Source organism: Papaver somniferum, chromosome 4 (genome assembly GCF_003573695.1).
Source record: "Papaver somniferum cultivar HN1 chromosome 4, ASM357369v1, whole genome shotgun sequence".
NCBI classification, from domain to species: Eukaryota; Viridiplantae; Streptophyta; class Magnoliopsida; order Ranunculales; family Papaveraceae; genus Papaver; species Papaver somniferum.
In genome coordinates, this window is record NC_039361.1 from 156,466,931 (window position 1) to 156,488,085 (window position 21,155).

At 36.6% G+C, this 21,155-nt stretch overlaps 3 protein-coding genes across 5 annotated transcripts; all 3 read left to right on the top strand.

The window, feature by feature from the left end:
• Nucleotides 1–2,231: 2,231 nt before the first annotated feature.
• Nucleotides 2,232–5,882, top strand: LOC113271686 (protein NUCLEAR FUSION DEFECTIVE 4-like). Of its 2 annotated transcripts, XM_026521585.1 has the most exons (4): nucleotides 2,648–2,787; nucleotides 3,426–3,657; nucleotides 3,878–4,803; nucleotides 4,903–5,882. In XM_026521585.1, the coding sequence occupies exons 2-4, from the start codon at nucleotides 3,610–3,612 to the stop codon at nucleotides 5,429–5,431; spliced, it is 1,503 nt and encodes a 500-aa protein (XP_026377370.1). In that variant the 5' UTR covers nucleotides 2,648–2,787; nucleotides 3,426–3,609; the 3' UTR covers nucleotides 5,432–5,882. The 2 variants fall into 2 exon arrangements, with proteins under 2 accessions (XP_026377369.1, XP_026377370.1); XM_026521584.1 differs by lacking the exon at nucleotides 3,426–3,657 and having other exon boundaries at nucleotides 2,232–2,787.
• Nucleotides 5,883–6,994: 1,112 nt separating this feature from the next.
• LOC113271687 lies at nucleotides 6,995–12,151 on the top strand. 2 transcript variants are annotated; one of them, XM_026521588.1, is made up of 3 exons: nucleotides 6,995–7,237; nucleotides 8,333–11,517; nucleotides 11,548–12,151. In XM_026521588.1, exon 2 carries the CDS (start codon nucleotides 8,516–8,518, stop codon nucleotides 11,507–11,509), a length of 2,994 nt encoding a protein of 997 aa, XP_026377373.1. In that variant the 5' UTR covers nucleotides 6,995–7,237; nucleotides 8,333–8,515; the 3' UTR covers nucleotides 11,510–11,517; nucleotides 11,548–12,151. The 2 variants fall into 2 exon arrangements, with proteins under 2 accessions (XP_026377373.1, XP_026377372.1); XM_026521587.1 differs by having other exon boundaries at nucleotides 8,333–12,151.
• A 550-nt stretch (nucleotides 12,152–12,701) lies between these two features.
• LOC113271688 (nuclear transcription factor Y subunit C-1-like) lies at nucleotides 12,702–13,717 on the top strand. Its single transcript, XM_026521589.1, has one exon. The coding sequence runs from the start codon at nucleotides 12,860–12,862 to the stop codon at nucleotides 13,544–13,546; it is 687 nt and encodes a 228-aa protein (XP_026377374.1). The 5' UTR covers nucleotides 12,702–12,859; the 3' UTR covers nucleotides 13,547–13,717.
• The last annotated feature ends 7,438 nt before the right edge of the window (nucleotides 13,718–21,155 follow it).

A 21,155-nucleotide genomic window follows, 5' to 3' on the forward strand; every position in this document is an offset into this window, starting at 1 on the left:
TTAATACAATGTGTGTTCAGTCTGGATTAGGTCCCGGGGTTTTTCTGCATTTGCGGTTTCCTCGTTAACAAAATTTCTAGTGTCTGTGTTATTTCAATTTCCGCCTTATATTGTTTTATCTTTATAATTGAAATAATACAGGTTGTGCGTTTAAATCATCAATTAGAATAATCCAACCTTTGATTGTTTAATTATCATTTATTGATCCTTGGACATTGGTCTTTGGTACCGTCTAAGTTATTCCTTGTGTTTGATTATTGACTCGTTGATTTCTATTAGCTTGAGTAAATCAAAACAAGAGAGAGATATTAACTCCTTGAGATACTTTTAGCTAAATTGAGTCTGACTGTCTAGTTGATTCTCTAGAAAGTATTTCGGAGTTAGTCCATACAGATTGCTAAGCGAAATATTGGGTGGTGGTTTTAGACCCTCGCTTTTTCAGATGATATGGTTGTTGATGGTATGCATAATATTGCGGTTTTTTCTTGAACCATTGGATTTTCAACGACTCCTTCTAATCAACGGATCACAAAAAAACGCTATTAAAAGTAGCGTTTTAACGACTATTTTTTCGAATTCGAATTTTCCCTATAAATGGGCCTTTTCAGCTCAAACCAAAGTATCCCAAGATCTCAAAATTTTTGCTTTCTATCTCGTTTTTTTTTTTTTTAATTTCAAACCTTCTTTCAATTCATTGAAAGTATGACATACAATACAAGTGAAGATTTGTCAATCACAAGAGCTTTTTCGAGAGCTAGCCTCAATCAGATTGTTGGACATAATACAATCAACAACTCTTGGGAGAGGGTGTTTCAAGCCTTTGTAGAAGATGGTGGAAATGAAAACGGAAGAACAAGGAGTAGTATACAAAATAGGTGGGCTGTGAAGAAAAAAGAAACCAAAATTTATATGGGCATCATACAATCAATTTATGCAAATATACCTATGAGAGGATGGGCGTTAGAAGAAGTTGTAAGTATTATTCAATGTGACCTCTTATTCTCAATTACGTACGTATTTTAAATCATTGATCTTTTTCTAAACATGAGAGATTATGTTTATTTATTTTGTAGGAGGCGCATGCCAAAACTCTCTATTTCGAACTTAAGAGCAAAAATTTCGTATATGATCGTGTCTACCAAATTCTTAAGAACCTTCCCGGAGCTTAAAATGCCGCGATCATATCGATGATGAAGCTTGAGGTTGAAAATCGGATCATGTTTAAGTCTAAATTAATTTTAGTTATTTCAATCCATGTAATTTTAAGTTATTTTTAATCTATGAAATGAAATTCTGTTCACGTAATGTTATTGGTTCAAATTAGCTAATTTTTAAATATTTAATTCCAAATCTATAAGTTTTGATTTAAGTGGTATTTTTTAATTTCAATTTATAACAAAACATAACTAGAAAACAAAGAAATCATTCCCCTGAAGTGAGAAGAGTGTAATTAAAATAAATTATAGATGATGCCATTTAAAATAACACTCATAGCTAATCTAATTGGCGCTCAACGCTATTCATAATAACGTTGTAGGAATGTTATTCTGATTGGCGCTCAAAGCTATTCTTTATAGCGGTTGACTTACGCTATTCACAATAACGTTCAGTGCTATACTGATTGGCGCTTTATGTCTTTTAGTGCGCTATTCTGAATAGCGTTTGACGCTAATTTTACGAGCGCTTCAATGGATTCCACGAGACCTCCCACGAAATCATGGAAAACTGTTTCTTTTTTTTTTTTTTTTTTTTTGTAGAAAACACCAACTTGAACGTCACTAAACTTGACATTTCACAATTTTCCACATTTTGAATAGGTTGGATACTGTAAGACTTGGTCTAAATAACCCCATCACTACGGCAAGTTGGTTGGTTTGTATGGAGAGTACCCGACCGGACCAAGGTGCAGTCCTTTTGACAGTATTCATGTAAACCCAATAAATCCAATCGACAATTGGATCACCAAATATGAACAACAAATCTTAAAAGATCTTAAATACATTCTCGTAGGAATACCTCGATATCTGTAAAACTGTTACATCGAACAGTTCACATTCACTCAGTTAATTTTTTTTGGTGACCACAAGATTAATTATATTAAATTACAATTATCATCTTAATCAATCTTTAATTGATAAATCCCTCACCGTTAAATTCAGTATTAAAATGTTTTTACAGTTCATTAATGGAATCTCTATCTTCTCCTATATAAAAACAACATACCAAATGACCATTTTCGATACGTGTTCCTATCCTGCTCTGTTTCAGAAAAAAACAGAGCAAACCAAAGCAAAACCCAGACAAATATCTCTTTCATTAAAAGATCCCTCATTTTTTTCTGATTCATTTTTCTTTGTAGAAATCAATTTACAGATTGAATCAAGAGAAACAGAGATTTGGGTTTTTCAAAAGCTTCAATTTTCAAATCTGGGGTAATCTTAAATTTTCAAAATGAATCGATTTCAAGGGAAATTCGAAGGTTTCTTTGCTAACAGATGGTTAGTATTTGTAGCAGCAATGTGGGTACAATCAGTAGCAGGGATTGGTTATTTATTTGGAAGTATATCACCAGTAATCAAAAGTTCATTGAATTACAATCAAAAACAAATTGCCAGATTGGGTGTAGCTAAAGATCTTGGTGACAGTGTTGGATTTTTAGCTGGTAGTTTATGTGAAGTTTTGCCTATTTGGGCTGCTTTATTGATTGGTGCTATGCAGAATATGATTGGTTATGGTTGGGTCTGGCTTATTGTTACTCATAGGGTTCCTACTTTGCCTCTATGGGCGGTAATTTACTCCATCATCCTCTTCTTCGTATTCAATTTTACAGTTCTAAGTATTTGGTGATTTTAATTTTGAGCTAATTTAGATATGAAAATGGTGATTTGGTGTTTTGTTTCAATGATTTAAGTGTACAGGTGTATGAATATGAGCTAGGGATTTTGTCTGGTGTTTTTCGGATTTTGATTCAAATTAGTTAATTTGAGTCCTTTTGTATTTGTATTCATTTTGAATATTTGGATGAATAAATGCAATCAGATGGTGGATTTGTTTTCCAAATTCCAGTCAGATCATTCAGAAATGAGGTCATTGAATATTATCAATTTCCGAATGAGCTAGAGCATCTGGTCATACCGATCTTCTTAAAATGTTCTTTCATTTGTATACTGACAACTGTATAAACATGGCTGAATCATGGCTCAAAACTGGGTTCTTTTTTCTAGGAGCTTTTTAGGTATATCCTTGATCATTTGAGACTGGACCAAGTCATATGATATGATTGTGGTAGTAGAATATAGCTTGTTGGGGCACTAGGGGATAAAGTATATTTGTTATGGAAATGTTTCTCACATTCTATTTTTTCCAGAGTCTTTGTCGTCTGTGCTCAATGCCTGCTTGAATAGTTGAAAAGATTTTGTGTCTAGTCTTTGGTTGCAGATTTTAGGGAAGTAACTGCTAATGGGTTTTAAGCTGGCTTATGATGTACTATTTTTGGATAAATGATCACATGAGGGATGAGCACTTAAAATGCAAAAAGTTTGCGTATCCTCTGCTCTCGTTGGATGAGTTCATGGCAATTTAGTAACTAACTTTCAGCTGCATGGATCAATGAGAGTATCAACCTTAACGGTGAAGCAATGTCTAGCACTTCACTGGGTACTTTCTTCAAGTGACTGTCTTCACATACAGTTATTCACAAGTTGTTCACCCTGCAATGATATTTTCTAAAATAGCTCATACATATGATTGAGAAACCTGAAAGTGTAAAATCTTATTGGCAAAACTAGGATATTGCTACAAGATCAAGATTTAATTTTCTTAATGTGAAAGTCACTTTACAATGGTTTAAGTTTTTGACCAAGTTTTTGTTATACAGATGTGCATTCTTATATTTGTCGGAACAAATGGAGAGTGCTACTTCAATACTGCAGCACTGGTTTCTTGCGTTCAGAACTTCCCTAAAAGTCGAGGTCCAGTTGTTGGGATACTTAAGGGGTTTGCAGGTTTGGGTGGTGCTATTATGACGCAGGTATATGCTCTGATTTATGACCCTGATCATGCAGGAATCATCTTCATGGTTGCTGTTGGGCCAACCATGGTAGTCATTGCTCTCATGTTCATTGTCAGACCTGTTGGTGGTCATAGACAACCTCGGCCTTCTGATGCTTCAAGCTTCACATTTATCTACAGCGTGTGCCTTGTTTTGGCTGCCTATTTGATGGGGGTCATGCTTGTTGAAGATTTAGTTGATGTTAGCCACTCCGTGATCGAGATATTCACAGCAATATTGTTTATTCTCTTAATTCTGCCTATCATAATTCCTGTGACTTTGACATTCTGGGATCAGAGATCTTCTGTGGAAGAAAGACTTCTACCTGAAGCTCCATTAGCGACCATATCTAGCAAGGATTTAAGTACTGAAATAATTTTCAGTGAACTTGAAGATGAGAAGTCCTCAGAAGAAGAGTCGCTTTCAGTGAATGATAGGAAAAAAAGAATTGCACAGTTGCAAGCAAAAATTAATAGAGCTGCAGCAGAAGGAGCAGTGAGAGTTAAGAGGCGAAAGGGTCCACATAGAGGCGAGGATTTTACCTTGACGCAGGCATTGATAAAGGCAGATTTTTGGCTCATATTTATTTCCCTTCTTTTGGGGTCTGGATCTGGCTTGACTGTTATTGATAATCTCGGTCAGATGAGTGCGTCTTTAGGATATGATAACCCACATATATTTGTATCCATGATCAGCATCTGGAATTTCCTTGGTCGTATTGGTGGTGGCTTCTTCTCCGAGATTGTTGTAAGGTACAACCTATTTTCACTTCATGCTGTCCATGGCTTAATATTGATTTTATGTTATGTCCTTTTGTCCGATGCTTGATCTATTTGCAATCTTATTACCAGGGATTATGCATACCCAAGACCAGTTAGCATGGCTGTGGCACAAGTCATAATGGCAATTGGGCACTTCTTCTTTGCTATGGGGTGGCCTGGAGCCATGCACATTGGTACGCTACTGATCGGACTTGGGTATGGTGCCCATTGGGCTATTGTGCCAGCTGCTGCATCAGAGCTTTTTGGATTGAAGAAATTCGGAGCTCTGTACAATTTCCTCACACTTGCAAATCCCGCTGGATCCTTGGTTTTCTCTGGTCTTATAGCTAGTTCTATATATGACCATGAAGCTGAAAAACAAGCTCAAATGCACAGCAACCTAGCGCACACTTCTAGAGGCATGCTCCAAAGGATTACAGATGTTATAATGGCAGCAGATGAACCACTGAAATGTGACGGCTCTATCTGCTTCTTCCTTACTTCCATGATAATGTCTGGGTTTTGCATCGTCGCAGTTGTGTTGAGCTTGATTCTTGTTCACAGGACCAAGGTTGTGTACGCCAGTTTATATGGGAAAACTGGAAGTTTCCGTACATGAGTTGGGACGTTTTGACAACTCCATGGAGTGTAAGATTGTTTCTGTGAGGAGATTATGGTTTTGTTTTGGCAGGCTTGTAATATGTATGTAAAAGGTTGTGAGAAGAGAAAATTTCCTCTTAGCTGTCTCTTTTCCGCGAAAAGGAAGAACAAAAACATCGGACATGGGCAGGGCAGCTTTTAAAGAGAGAAAGTAGAAGCACATTTTCCCTGATGAGATTCAGAAAGACATACAAACACAGACAGTGAGGCTAACTGTTGGATTTCTGTTTGCTCTATGCAGCTGGGTTGGAGGCTTGGAGATAATCAAGGCAGTGTTGTGTAAGTTTTTAAGAATCCGATTTTTTGTGTTTGTATATCGAGTCACTTGTTGTTATTAGTTTGGACATCGCCGATGAATATCATTTATAATACAGGTCATCTGGGACTAAAGAGCATGATGTTGGTTTCTCTATTTGTCCCTCCTTTTAGCTTTATGTTGACTTTTAAGATTTAACCACCTGAAAGCGCAAATTGTGCTCATTGGTTCTATGAAGTTTCCCTGAAATGGAGAACTTCACAGTGTGTTGCCGATGTGGTTTGTGAAGGCCGCTAAACACCGGACTGTTTCGCGATCCTTTGGCCCAATGCACCTTTAGTTCAAGTATGGCAAAGTAAACAGTTTCTGTAGTAGTTTGCAATTCTTCCTGCAAAGAATCCAAAGCATGCATCAAACAATCAATTACCTAAAATGAAAGCAAGCATGCAATGTCATGCTAAGGAAAGCTTTAAAAGAAGACACTGCTCTCTAGGAAAAACTTGTACGACACAACTTCTTTGACGATGTAATTCTAAACACGCGAATAAGTTCCTACATTCAACGGATAAGACAAACGAGTGCATCCTGGTTAGGTAGTTGTCTGCACCATGCCTAGTCTTTTCTATGATATGAGGTAGGTCCATAAGCAGTGAACCTTGATTAAGGTTAGTATCTTTTAGGTGGTCCATGTAATTTGATTCAAGTTGATGATTTTTAACCATAGAAAAAGTGACTGACTACACCACCACCACCACCATTAACCCTGATTAAAACTAACTCATAGAGTTAGTTAACTTAACCATGGACTATGGCAAACCTAAACCAAAGCATGCCTAATTCTAACTCATGTATGTGGTTAGGATTTAGCAGTTGGGACCCACTTTCTTAATTACAATCATGTTATTTGTTTGGGACCCACTTCTTCTGATTAAAATATCAAAATTGACTAACTAAAAATACAAATTGTACTCTTTTTGTGCACATGCAAAACTTAAAAATAAAACAAAAATATATTATATAAAATTAGCCCAAATAAATAAAATAAATTAAACAAAAATGCAAATTAATAGAATAAAATCAAGTTTTTATCTACTTAATTCGATATTAATTAGGGGAAAACAGATTTAATGAAAAATAATTTCATTTTGTTTCCCACCTCTTAAAATTCCTAAAATTAGCTACCTGATGTGTGTAGAGTTAAAAATTTAACCATGGTTAAATCGAACCATGATAAATAAATAAATAAATAAATAAATAAATAAATAGTTTTAGGTTATGGTTTAAGAGAAGAAAGGCCTTACTTAAAAATCAAGGTATTCTTCATATTCTTTTTTCATAATAATTTTTTTGATCTAGTAATTTCAGAATTTTGCGGGGTTTTGACAAAAAAGTCCTGTATTTGGGATTTGGACTTAGGTTCAAAAATAGGGCTAAAACAATTTCCGTCTCATGATTTTTTGTACTTTGATGGCGGCTCTGAGATTGATTTAAATTCTGAAACAGAGATAGGTAAACTTTTTTATCTTTTCTTTTCTGCTTTGTCTATTTATCAATTCTGAATTTTACTGATTAAATTAATGAACATGATCATGCGTACAATTTAGGGTTTCAGTCTTCGCTACTGAAACTTCAAAATTCATGGGTGAAACCCTGAGTTCATGGAATTGGTTTTTGTAGATCTATGGTCGTTTAGAAGTGGTTTTATTTAATTTTGTTGTGATATACGTTTCCTCAAACAGTTGGGATTGCACCTTGTTTTTGTCGAAATAGTATTGTTGTGTTGGTGTTGATGTTTGTGTTTGGTTTGAAGAACTATTTGGTTGCAGTGGAACTGTTTTGGGGTTTTACAGGTGCTGGGTGTGTGAATTGTTGTTGCCACAATGTGGTGGTGGGGGGGTTTGGGAATTGGGATTGTCATGCTTGAGATATACAATTGACTAGACTGTATTGTTCATGTATTGTTCTTAGTTTTGTTGTTGAGTTCTGTAATTGAGTATTTCAAGTTGTCGTTATTTTACGCGGTTGGGTTCGGTGGTTTTGTCGACGGTTTTGTAGCGGTATTTTGAAATTGGATTAACAGCTTCCCAGTTTCCGATTCTGTTGTGCATTTCAGTCCCGAAGTAGGTGTTTACGGAACTGTTTGTGTCTTGCATTTATGAAAGTTTCTATTTTGTTGGATTGATACTAGTTTTTACTGGCAATTTAGTTCCCACCGACTAGACTGAATTGTTTTAGACTAGTTCATGTATTGTTGTTAGTTTTTCAAATTGTCGTTATTTTACGCGGTTCATTGGTTTTATCGACAGTTGCGTAGTTCAACGGTATTTTGAAATTGGATCGAAACCTTCCGAGTTTCTTTTTCTGTTGTGCGTTTTAGTTCTATATAGTTTTGCGGGAAGTGGCATGCAGTATCAAGACCCATCTATAAGTTTTCTATATAGGAGTGGGTTACCATAATAGGGGCTAGGGAAGTGTTTGTGTCAAGCATTTATGAATTTTTCTTTTGATGGATTGATACTCTACTTTTAATGGGGGTTTATTTCCCGTTGATGCTATATGTTATTCAAGGAGTTAATTCTTCTCATTTTTTTCTCTTTATATTAGGTCATGGGCAGGTTAAGAGTTAAGTCACTGCTGGAAGTATGAGGAGGTTATGTCATGTGGAATTGGTTAATGGTGATTCAGTTCTTCGTAACATAAAGTCGGCCAGTTTCCCCGCAGCTCTTACAAAAAAGGAAAGAAAGGTTGAGGATTAAATAGGAATTAGACAGCAGACGGTGAAAGACAATGGAGTGTAACCGAGATGAGGCCAATAGGGCAAAAGAAATCGCAGAGAGAAAGTTTACAGCTAGAGATGTCGTAGGTGCTAAGAAGTTCGCATTAAAAGCGCAAAATTTGTTCCCTGGCCTCGAGGGTATTTCACAGATGCTATCGACACTTGATGTGCACCTCTCTGGGGATAATAAAATAGGCGACGAAGCAGATTGGTATGGGATTCTAGGTGTGAATCCCAAGGCTGATGATGATACAGTCAGGAAAAAGTACCGTAAACTGGCTCTGATGCTCCACCCCGACAAGAACAAGTCAATTGGAGCCGAAGGAGCGTTTAAGCTCATCTCAGAAGCGTGGAGTTTACTGTCTGATAAAACCAAAAGAACCATGTATGATCAAAGGAGGTCTTTGAAAACATCCCAGCAAAAGGTCCCATCGGCAAGTGGAGTTTCTTCGGCGACTCCACCTGGTGCAAACGGCTTTCATAATTTCCCCAACCCTTCTTCCAATGTGAAGGCTCATAAGACCACTACTAAAGCAGCTGCAGCTCCAGCTCCAGCTTCGGCTCCGGCTCCTGCACCGCCTCGTCATTCAAAACCCAATACATTCTGGACTGCTTGCCATAGATGCAAGATGCAGTACGAGTATCTTCGGGTTTATCAAAATCACAAACTCCTTTGTCCCAATTGTCATGAACCCTTTTTGGCAGTAGAAACACAGGCCCCACCAGTAAATGCTTCTAATGCATCTGGCCATTGGCAGCCTCCTAAGCAACGTCAGAATTCCAATCATAATTCAAACAAGAGTTCTGGTGGATCAGGAAGGAAATCATCTTCTTCTGCTGCAAATATGGGATCAGATCCATCCAATCAATCAAAATGGAGTCCATTTTCTGGAACAGCTAGTGGTGGAAGTGCCACTGCCTCGGCTGCTGCTGCTGCCCAAGCTGCAAGTGTGGTTCAGCAGGCGTATGAAAAAGTCAAAAGAGAGCGTGAGGAGGCTCAAGCAGCAGGCCGAAGACAAGAAGCCCTTCGGAAGAAGAACACCCATGGTTCAAAGAGGACAGCTAGCAATTCTGGTGCTGGTACTCACGACATGAAAGCTAAGAGGAGGAGGAATGGAGATGAAAATGCAGGGAAGCAAACAACATCAGGAGCTGGCATGGCTAGTGGGTCAGGAATTATGCGCAATTTCTTAGAGAAGGATCGAGCTAATAGTTTGCCTAACAGCACAAGGGACTTGTCGCAGCTTGAGCTCAGGAATATGCTGATAGAAAAGGCTAGGCGGCAAATTTGTAAGAAGTTAGATGAATGCAAGTCAGCTGCTGCAGGCATGGCTACAGAGAAAGAGAAAGGAAAGCCAGAAGTCATTAAAGATCGGAAGAAAGAGGGAGTGGAAGTGAAAGAAACGGCTAGTGTAGAAGTTGACGCCAGTGATCAGAGCAAGGGTGTTGAATCTGTGGATGTCAATAAATTATCAAATGGATCACCCTCTATTGATACAGATAGTGTTGTTTCTGAAACCGTAGCTCGTAATACCATGTCAATTACAGTTCCAGATCCGGATTTTCACGACTTCGACAGGGATAGATGTGAAAAATGTTTTGGAACTAACCAAGTTTGGGCTGCATACGATGATGATGACGGAATGCCTCGCTACTACGCAATTATTCACAAAGTGATTTCTGTAAATCCATTTAAAATGCGGATAAGCTGGCTCAATTCCAAAACCAACACTGAATTGGGCCCATTAAATTGGACTGGTTCTGGATTTTCCAAAACCTGTGGAGATTTCAGGGTTGGTAAGCATGAGTTTAATAGCTCACTCAATTCTTTCTCGCATAAAGTTAGATGGACTAAAGGTCCGCGCGGGGTGGTCATTATATTTCCTAAAAAGGGTGATGTGTGGGCTGTATATCGTAACTGGTCCCCGGACTGGAATGAGCTTACCCCAGATGAAGTTATACATAAGTATGATATGGTGGAGGTACTCGAGGATTATACGGAGGATCAAGGTGTGGTTGTTATACCTTTAGTCAAGGTTGCTGGTTTCAAGACAGTTTTTCATAGGCACTTGAACACCAGGGAAGTCAGGAATATCCACAGAGAAGAGATGTTCCGGTTCTCTCATCAAGTTCCGTCTTGCTTACTTACAGGTTCAGAAGCGCCAGGCGCTCCAAAAGGTTGCCGGGAGCTGGACCCTGCAGCTACTCCTGTGGAACTTCTACAGATAGTAACAGAAGCCAAAGAAGAAATGGTGGATACTGCTGAAGAAGAGACTAAGGCAAAACACAGAGAAGTGGATGTTGTGGAGATTGTTGAAGAAGAGATCACAGTTGATACAAAAGAGAAGATGGTTCCTGCAGGAGAAAATGAGGAAAATGTTGTGGAAATTGTTAAAGAGGAGATGATGATGGAAGCTAAGGAGAAAATGATAATAGAAGATTCTAAGGAAACTGATGTTATGGAGATTGTTGATCAAGACATAGAACTACCTGAGGAGGAGGATGTTATGGAGATTGTTGAAGACGAGATTATGATTTTAGGAGGTGAAGGTCATAAGACTAAAGACTATAATTCAAGCAGAAACAGAATGATCAGATCATTGTTTGAACAGGAAGAAGACACTATCGAGATAGCTGTAGAAGAAATGATGGCGGAAGTTAAGGAGAAAGAAATTATAGATGAAGAAGAAGAACCCATGGAAGAACATTCTGTTGAGATTCCTGATGTAGGGGAGCCTAAGGAGGAAAAAGTTTCTAAGAATGCAGAAAAACAGAGGGCAGGAGACGATATGGAAGGTATAATAAAAGAAACCGAGGAGGAGATTGTGAAGAATGTTTCTGATCAGCTGAAGGATGCAAAGACCGGTGAAGAGGTAACCCCTGAACCTAAGGACAATCAGAGCATGAAGAACCGTGAACAACAAAGAGTGTCAGAAGCTCGGGAAGAGATGGAGCAGGTCAGATTGCGGTCAAGTGAAGAGATGGCTCAAAGTTCTGTAGTATAGAATGGAGAAGGATAAGATATGGTTAAGAAAATGGATATGTTGGATCTATGTGCATCAGACATGGATAGGTGTTAAGAAGTATCTGAACCCTTCTGATACTTACTGGGTTATCCATTGCTGTTTGATGCTGGGATTGCAATATTGCAGAGTAGCAAGTTACTTTTGTTGGTAACCTGTCTTGATTTTAAGCAATCACACTGACAACATGAGGATGTTAGTGATTGGGGCATTGAATGATTCTTGGTTGTTTGAATATCTCCAAGGAATGTGACTGATTCTAAAGAGTTCTGTAGCAGTCGTGGTGGACTTCTTCGAATATCTATGGAGGTGAGGATTGACTCGTGTCGCTTTGCTACAAGGAGTATGTTAGATTGATAGTAACCCCATACAAGTATAACTGCAATCTGCAGCTAATCAAACTAATAATACCCTTTTGCTCACGTATCTTCAGAAATACTGTATCAACCTTGTCGAAATTTTCTTCTTCTTTTTGTTCAGATGGTGAGGCAAACCCGTCTTCACATTGTTTCATTTATAGTTTCGTTTATATTCTTGTTGGCTCTTCTTTCAAACAGAAAAAGGATGCCAATGTTGTAGATGATAACATAAGTTGATGATATTCACATTTAAGATTGTGTATAATTCTAGTCGTTTCAGTCTTGCTTCTGTTACTAGCAAGCCACCATATGAAATTATGGGATCACTGAGAGCTTAAATATATAACGAGCTCTTGGATCAGACCCTATAGCTGAGATATGAGGTGCAACATATCCCTGGCACGAGGTTTTTACTGATTGCAGCTCAACTGGAATCCAGTTTGGTCAGTCCTGGCATTGTCAGGATGCAGGTACTGTGAAATGCAAGTTTCACCCTCTCAGCAGGTACTGGTGAAATGCAAGTTCCAGATCCTCAACCAAATGGAAGCAGACTCGTTGACAATCTAGACTGTTGATTTCTTGCTAAAACTCGAGTGTCAGGGGTCATATTAGATATCCACCCCTTCTTGCTTGCTAGAGGTCAAAAGAAGAAAAGACCGCAAGATAAGGTATATGATATGTTGGGGACCAACGGATGCAAAAAGCCCATAAAACCTCGGAATCTCGCAACAGTGTGCGAGATAAGGTATTTGAAGCAAAAGCTAATCCAGACCCTTCAAAAGAAAGTATTTGATGCAGACAACCGGCAAGAGAATCTGCACCTTATCTAGCTTACACTGTTTTCCCCTGCTTTTACCACCTTTAAATATCTCTCAACATTTTCAAGAGTACCCAATTTGAATTTCAATCTAATTCGAATTCAGTGCAATCCAAAAACCCAACCACAGCAAAGCTTTTGAGAAAAGGAAGAAACATGGAGAACAACACAAACAGCAGCAACAGCCAACAAGGTCAGCCATCACCATTTCCACCACAACCACCATTTCATCATCTTTTGCAACAGCAGCAACAACAGCTTCAAATGTTTTGGACTTACCAAAGACAAGAGATTGAACAAGTGAATGACTTCAAGAACCATCAACTTCCTTTAGCTAGAATCAAGAAGATCATGAAAGCGGATGAAGATGTACGCATGATATCAGCTGAAGCACCAATCTTATTTGCAAAAGCTTGTGAACTTTTCATACTTGAGCTCACTATAAGATCTTGGCTACACGCCGAGGAAAACAAGCGTCGGACACTTCAGAAGAATGATATTGCAGCTGCAATTACCCGTACTGATATTTTTGATTTCTTAGTTGATATTGTACCGAGGGAAGAGATGAAAGAGGAAGCAGGGTTGGGGCTTATGGGAGGTGCTACTGCTAGCGGAGTCCCTTATTATTATCCTCCGGTTGGGCAGACCGCACCAGGCGTTATGATGGGCCGGCCAGCAATGCCTGGTATGGATCCGAATATGTACGTTCATCAACCGTCGCAGGCGTGGCAATCAGTTTGGCAATCAGATGAAGGGCCATATGGAAACATTGGTGGCACAACCGGGCAAGCGGCCAATTTAGATGAGCAGGGGTATGTGGATCAACAAACTTCTGACTCTTAGTTAACCCAAAAAATGCAAAAAATTTAACTGAAATGTTAGGTGTTTGGTTGTTCAATTGGGTTCTGGAAAATGTGTAGATGCAATCTTGTATTTTGCGCATTCAATCCAAAACATGCTAATTTTATATGATATTATCTCCTCTCAATCCCGTTTAAGTTTGAAATTTCGATACTTGGGTGCATTTTATATGGTATAGAGTATCAGCCGTTTTTGAACACAGTTTCTACGATGGATAATTTAATATGTAGACAAATTACGACCTCTGATCATGGGTATCAGCGCGCAATGATTTATTGAATGTTTCTAACAAAGCTGAAATTTTTGTGCTCATATGAGAAACTTGGAAACCTGAGAGTTGTAAAAGTTTTATGCCAACTTCTTTCCCCCAAAATGGTCACTTAAAGTTTTCATAGCTTAGGAAGCAAAGTCGTCACTTAATTATGTTATATGTGTTAGTGCAATGCCCGGTTGAACCCATAAGTTTTGCTATCTCAAGATTGTTGTCAATGTTAAATGATCAAAATTATATCTTGACTTCTAGTCTACTAAGTCAAGTCTCGGATTGGGTTAGAATTTGGTAATTGAGTATCAGAATCACCGTCGAGGACTGAACATCAATGAAAACATTTAAAGAACTTCTATATCAGGTATGTGAAGACTGAACCATTCTATTTTACTCACTATCTTACCATTCTACTGTTGAGACGATGTCGTATGACTTATAGTAGATTTACAAAGCAGAAGTTTCGAGTCAAGCTTCTCTTGTTAAAAATCTCGAAATATGACTTTAGCAAAGATGCTCAACGATCCTTAAAATTTATTAGTTGTAAGCAACTTATTGTTTGAATTAATCTATGGATCAATTGAAAATTGCCCATGCAAATGATTTTATCACGTTGAAATGTTTCAAATATCATAAGAGAGAAATTTTAGCTATATAATATTTATGCTCATGGTAGGTTAGTGAACCAGTTCGCAAACCATAAATATATGAGTTTCAGAAATACAGGAAGGTTGGCGAACCAGTTCGCAAACCGTGAGTTCAGTTGGGAACAGTTCAAGAACTCGGTTCACGAACCTCTATGAACTAAATTTTCAAGTTGGTATTATAGGCTAGCATTTGGCGAACTCGGTTCACGAATCATGATCAACTAAGTTTGGTAGTCTTGTAGGGTTGGCGAACCCGGTTCACGAACCGTTGCATCCTGACTCATGAACAATCCTAACGGTTTACGAACCATTGTACCAATTGTCCAAGTCTACGTTCTCTCGTTGTCTATAACCTTTGGCAACCAGTCTAGCCTTATACTTATCTACTGTTCCATCAGGTTTCAGTTTCCTTTTCAAAACCCATTTACAACCTATAGGCTTACTACTAGGAGGTAAATCTATTATACTCCAGGTTCCGTTAGACATATGAGAATCCCATTCATTATCTACAAATTCTTGCCAGAAACTAGACTCTACATAACCAAATGCCTCTTGTAAATTAGAAGGTTCTTCCTCTACAGCGTAAAATTCAAAATCGAGATTTTTATCTTTTGTCTCAGTCCTAGCTCTTTTACTGCATCTCAATTCAAATTCAATGATCATAGTTTCTTCACTTGTAGGTTCTTCTAATCTAGGTTTAGAATCAACACTAGGTAAAGTACTAGGTATTGAACCCCCACTATTACCCCTGCTATTTCTAGATTTAAAAGGAAATCTCTCTTCAAAGAAATCAACATCAATAGATTCAATAATAACCTTATTATTAATATCAAAGAACCTATAAGCTTTACTGTATTGAGCATAACCAATAAAAACACATTCATAAGCTCTACTTTCTAACTTATGTCTTTTAGGATCAGATTTCCAAACAAAATCTAAGCAACCCCAAACTCTAAAATAAGAGACATTAGGTTTTCTATTTTTCCAAAGTTCATAAGGAGATATCATGGTTTTATTATTAGGAATGCGGTTCAAAACATGGAAAACAGTTAACAAACATTCACCCCACCAATGGGAAGCAACACCAGAACTAAGCAAACAAGCAACAATACGTTCAGTCAGTGTACGATTCTTTCTTTCAACTTTTCTATTTATTTGAGGATTATATGGAGCAGTTCTTTCATGTATGATGCCATTAGTTTGATAAATTTCAGTAAAAGGAGCAGAATCATATTCAGTGCCTCTATCACTACGAAACCTCTTAATTTTTTTACCAAATTGATTTTCAATTTCATCAATAAAGATGTTAAACTTTTCAATATCTTCATTCTTATGGCTCAATAAATAAACATAAGTATAATTAGAACAATCATCAATGAACTTCATGGTATACCTCTTTCCATTTCTAGTTAGGATACCTTCATATTCCCACAAATCAGAATGTATTAAGTCCAGTGGTTTGATTCTCTTACAACAGATTTATGTGAAGTCTTGGTTATTTTTGCTTGACTACAATATTCACATTTTTTAAATTCATTTTTAGAAAATTCAGGGAGGACACCTAACTTGCTCATGTTATTTACCAACTTTTTACCCACATGACAAATCCTACCATGCCAAACATTAAAATTGCAAATCATATAAGCAAAAGATTCAATTTTATTCATATCATCAACATTAAGCTTAAACATTCCATCATTAGCATAACCCTTTCCTGCAAAACTCTTATTCTTAGTTATAGTGTAAATATCAGACCCAATAGTTTGATACAATCCATCCTTGTTGAGAAGATATCCGAAAACAAGGTTCTTTCTCATTTTTGGAGTGTGAAGGAGATCTTTCAACATGAGTGTCTTCCCAGAAGTAAACTTCAATTCTACCGTACCAGAACTTTTCACCAAAGTGTTGTGAGAGTCTCCCAACAACACTTTCTTATCCCTGGTTTCAGCATAAGTCTTAAACATGGACCTATCAAAACAACAATGACACGAAGCACCACTGTCTATCCACCACCCATCAGATCCACCAACCATGTAGAATTTTGGATCAGAGACCATGACAATTATAACGTCACTCACAGAATTAGCTTGTGCTTTATTCTTTTCCTTGTTAAACCTAAAATTCCTAGACATGTGGTTTGGTTTACCACAGATATAACAAAGAAACTCATCAGAATTAGAATTCTGTCCATTTTTTAATGGGTGTTGGTTCTTGTTTTGATTAGTCCTTCCTCATTTCTTCTAGTTCGGGTTAGGTTTCATATCCCTTTTATTAGGTTTCAAACTCTGATGAGTCTTATTTTTAGAAATAATGAGAATATCTTCATTCTTATCTTATTTCTGAGCTTCTTCTTCAACCATGAGCTTAACAATCAAACTTTCAAGAGAAAATTCTTTAGTCTTATGACGCAAAGAATTACGAAAATCTTTCCAGCTAGGTGGTAACTTGTCAATCAATACAGAAACTTGAAGTTGTTCATCAGTTTTCATACATTCGGTCAGAATTTCATGGGAAATTTTTTGAAGTTCATGAGCCTGTGCAACAACTGATCTATCATCCACCATTTGGTATCTCAAATACCGGCTCACAACATACTTATTTGAACCAGCTTCCTCGGTGTCATATTTTTTCTGTAATGCATTCCATACATCTTTAGCAGTTTCAAAAGTTGAATAATACTCATATGAATCATCATATAATGCATTAAGAATGTAGTTTTTGAAATCAAAGTCATCATCGACCCATTTGTCAATGACCTTCTGTTTCTCCTCAGGAGTTTGAGAAACAACATCTTTGGCACCACCGGTAGGAGGTGGATCAGTAGCAACAACACCAGCATCAACGATAGCAGTCTTATCAACAACAGGTTACAGGGTTCCAGGATGAACACTCGACACAATCATATGCAGCTTCATGAGTTTGAGATAAAAGAACATCTTCAGCTTCCATCTTCTGAAATGCATCCCTTCAAATTTGAAAGGCTTGTTGGTATCATCAACGCTCTTCTTTTCAACCTCCATAGAAAAATCAAACACCTTAAAATTATTGGAAACAAAGAACAAAAATCAAAACGGATCTCAAACAACTGAGTCGCAGACTAGGTCGCTATCTTTAAAGTGTTTCGCGATTCTGCCTTTTGATTGTGCTAGCAGTCAAATTTTTTTTCGAAAACCCTATAGGATAAAACAGCTGATACTCTCTTGCTCGATTTCTCTGCACCTTGAGAAATTGAACCAACTATCACTCTTTCTAACACTTGCTCAGAATCTCACCGAAAACATATTTTCTTCTCTTTTCAGAAAACCAACCTTTTTAATGGCTTAAGAGAATCAATTAAGTTTTAATGAAAATAAATTCTGATTAATTACCAGAAATTAATCTACCGTAATAGTCAGAAAACGGGCAGAATATAATAGCAAAACTAATGAAAATTAATTAGAAAATAATTTCCTTAAAACGTTTTTGAAAACCAAAAAGTCAAATTTGCAAAAAGTTATTTTTCAAATCACCAGACCTTCCAAGGACCCAAGGCCTCGCTTTCCCGAACTTTTGATTAATAATATAGATATATATATAATATACCTAGTCAAATGCATGGTGTGAGACTTGAACCTAAGTTTATAGTGTGGGAGCCCAAAATAATACCACCACACTATCTCTCTAAGTTTGGTATAATATTACAAAATTATGTTTTTAAATATTCATACCCAACAGTTAGTGTTATTCTGATTGTATTATTTTCATACTGTTTAATTTTTTGATGTTCGAAATGGTTGATTAGGGTGATTAGTTACTTATTTGATCTGTACATAATGTTAAGCTTCTTAGTAATCCATATGTAGGTTTCCCCATGTATATAAGTTCTTGATACATACAAGTTTCTCAACAAATAAGAATATCAAAGTAAGGATACAAGTTCATTTGAGTTCAGCATTTTATCATTGTAAATGTAAGGATTGGATTTTGTTTGTATGCCCTAACGTATAACGAAGCCAAACCAAATATGAAGACCTCACTGTGAGTTGGGTCATATATTCATGTCTGTTGTCACTCACTAACATACTGGAAACCATAGAACCTAAAATAACTAACAATCTAAATACATGAATTTTCCTTTTGTATCAGAAATTTATATATGCTTAAATTCACTTACTTGATTTATAATTGTGAGTAACCAGGTTTTATTTCTGGAGAAATTCTATTAGAAAAAACAATCTATAGTGAAGACTTATGGTTAAGAGGGCATGAGTCTTCTGAATAAGTAGTGAAGACTTACAATAAACATGTTTAACTCTTATGTTTGGTGGTGTGATACCACTTATCTGGAGCAATTTATTTGGAGCTTCATTGGTTTTGTATATGATATTATTTTACAAATCCCTTGCCGATTAGATCCTTTAGGATTATAATATCTCACCCTTAATTTTTTTGATAGGATTTTTATTTTTTGTTAGTTCATTGTAGTCCATGTAATTTCTTGATCGTTATTTTCACCCTTTAGACTAACTTGCGGAGTTAACAAATACCAACAAAAATTCACGTAGCGTTGACATGGATGATTGAACTGTATCACACCCGATGAATGGTTCTACGTCTATAAACATCACGTATACATCCCAAACCACCCGTAACAATAAATTTACATTTAACTGGAAGAAGTGGTGACCTTTTCATGGTGGTATTTTGTTCGGTTGGCAAGTCAATTTTGCCGCACAATGGCATTGGTACCAATAAATTTACATTTAACTGGAGGAAGAAGTGATGATCTTTTCAGTGGCATTGGTATCATAAAATTTACATTTGTGGAAATTTCCGAAAGATCCAATAACAAGACCTCTTTCTTCTATAAACCCGTCATTAAGATGACATATTTGTGTAACCCGTAATTAAGATTTTGACGGCTATAAATAGAGATTCATATTAGATTGTTTCATTTGTTTACAAAAGCGACATTTTTAGTACCTGAACTAACCTTTTTCATTACTTTCCTATAATTTCCACATTCCACGCCATGTGAAATAATCTTTCCACGTTTCACATCTTATCAAATAATCTTCCCACGTTTCACGCCTTAGTATCAAATAATCTTTTTTCAGGGGTCAGTCCAGTTAGTCAGGAGTCTGACTCTCAAGTAGGAGATAAGCGTATCGAGTCTCCGAGTTTGGAGATCTCATGAAATACTCTGCTTATCCAAATCTAATTTACTTTCTTAATGTAACATGTCTTCTTTCCTATAAAATAAATAAATAAATCAAATAATATTTCCCCGCCTTATTATCAAATAATCTTTCCACGTTTCACTCTTTTTCGTTGAAAAGTCTAAGTCTCTCTCTATCTATCTATCACATTTGCATGCATTTTTGTTCTCGTTTCTGGTTTCCATTTCTTTTTTCATTTTTTCACGAGGAAGAAGAGATGTCAAAGTCCTGATCAACGGTGTATATTAGTTGCTTAAGGGAAATTGGCTGTGTAGCATGTTTTAAGATCTTGTTTATTAAAAATGCTTCTTTTGTCTCTTTCCTCTCTTCCTCCCATTGATTCTCATGATGATTTACTTCATCAAATGTGGGACTTTTATGATTTAATCCGGGTTCTATTTAAGATCTTGTTTATTAGAAAATCTTATTTGAATCGTGATAACCACTCTGTTTTATGAAAACTGATTTACATAATTGTGGGCGGGTGATGAAAGTTGTAATTATCACGCAGATGTGAAAACTTGAATTTTTCACCTTTTAGTTACAAATGTTAAAAGTTGATTCTTTAGGAGGATTCTTTTGAGGATTATCATTAATAACATTAAGAATCGTTTGAAAAATTTCCACTTTCAGTTAAGATGATTCTAAATTTGGGAACAAACGGTAATTTAGGAACTGTTTTCCGGGATTGACTTTTCAAAGCTATAATTTTTCTTATATAAAATATCCGTAATTGTTATCGAAATATAGTTAAGATGTTATTTACGTAATCTATTAATACTATGACTAATTATGGGCTCCATATATCTAGCCTCGTAACAATGGGCTAGAGAAAAAGTTCACCATTTACATTTAACTGGAGAAAGAAGTGGTGAACTTCTCATGGTGGTACTTGGTCGGGTTGGAAACTCCATTTTTCCGCACAGTGGAAAGTGTGGGGTCAGGTTCGTTTATGCCATGGAAGTGCACCTTTTTCTGATTTTCACTATATTTTTATCACACTTTTTGATAATACGCTTCTTCAAGTCTTCATATTATGAATTATGAATTATGAATATAGTTTCACAATGTCAGTATAACTTGGTTATATGAAAATTTTCTTCCAAAAAATATTGTAATTGAACTGTATCAACTACTCTCACTAAAAATCCAGTTATGCTGGTTGAAACTGCAATTCAACTTACTATTGACAAGTTTGATTCCCCTTCCGAGCTATGATCTTAGTATAAAATTTATTAATGCTTTTGGTATTGGGTCTTTCTTTGCAGTTTCATTAGTTTAACTTTGCTTTGATAAACAAGATATGGAGTATAAAGTGTTTTCATTTTTACTTACTAATTGGTTATATCATTTTTGTCACTATTGCAAGATCATGAAGTTACGATTCTTTTTCGTGAATAATTGATGGCACAAGCATTAGCTTCTTTATAAATCATATGGAATTCAAAAGATGTTAATATAAATCATATGGAATGCAAAAG

Bases quoted from the DNA above. Each gene is read 5' to 3' on its own strand.
- LOC113271687 (XM_026521587.1), top strand. From the start codon at position 8,516: ATGGAGTGTAACCGAGATGAGGCCAATAGGGCAAAAGAAATCGCAGAG.
- LOC113271686 (XM_026521584.1), top strand. From the start codon at position 2,452: ATGAATCGATTTCAAGGGAAATTCGAAGGTTTCTTTGCTAACAGATGG. The intron at 2,788-3,877 runs GTAATTTACTCC...TTTGTTATACAG, and splicing joins CTACTTTGCCTCTATGGGCG to ATGTGCATTCTTATATTTGT. The intron at 4,804-4,902 runs GTACAACCTATT...TCTTATTACCAG, and splicing joins TTCTCCGAGATTGTTGTAAG to GGATTATGCATACCCAAGAC.
- LOC113271688 (XM_026521589.1), top strand. From the start codon at position 12,860: ATGGAGAACAACACAAACAGCAGCAACAGCCAACAAGGTCAGCCATCA.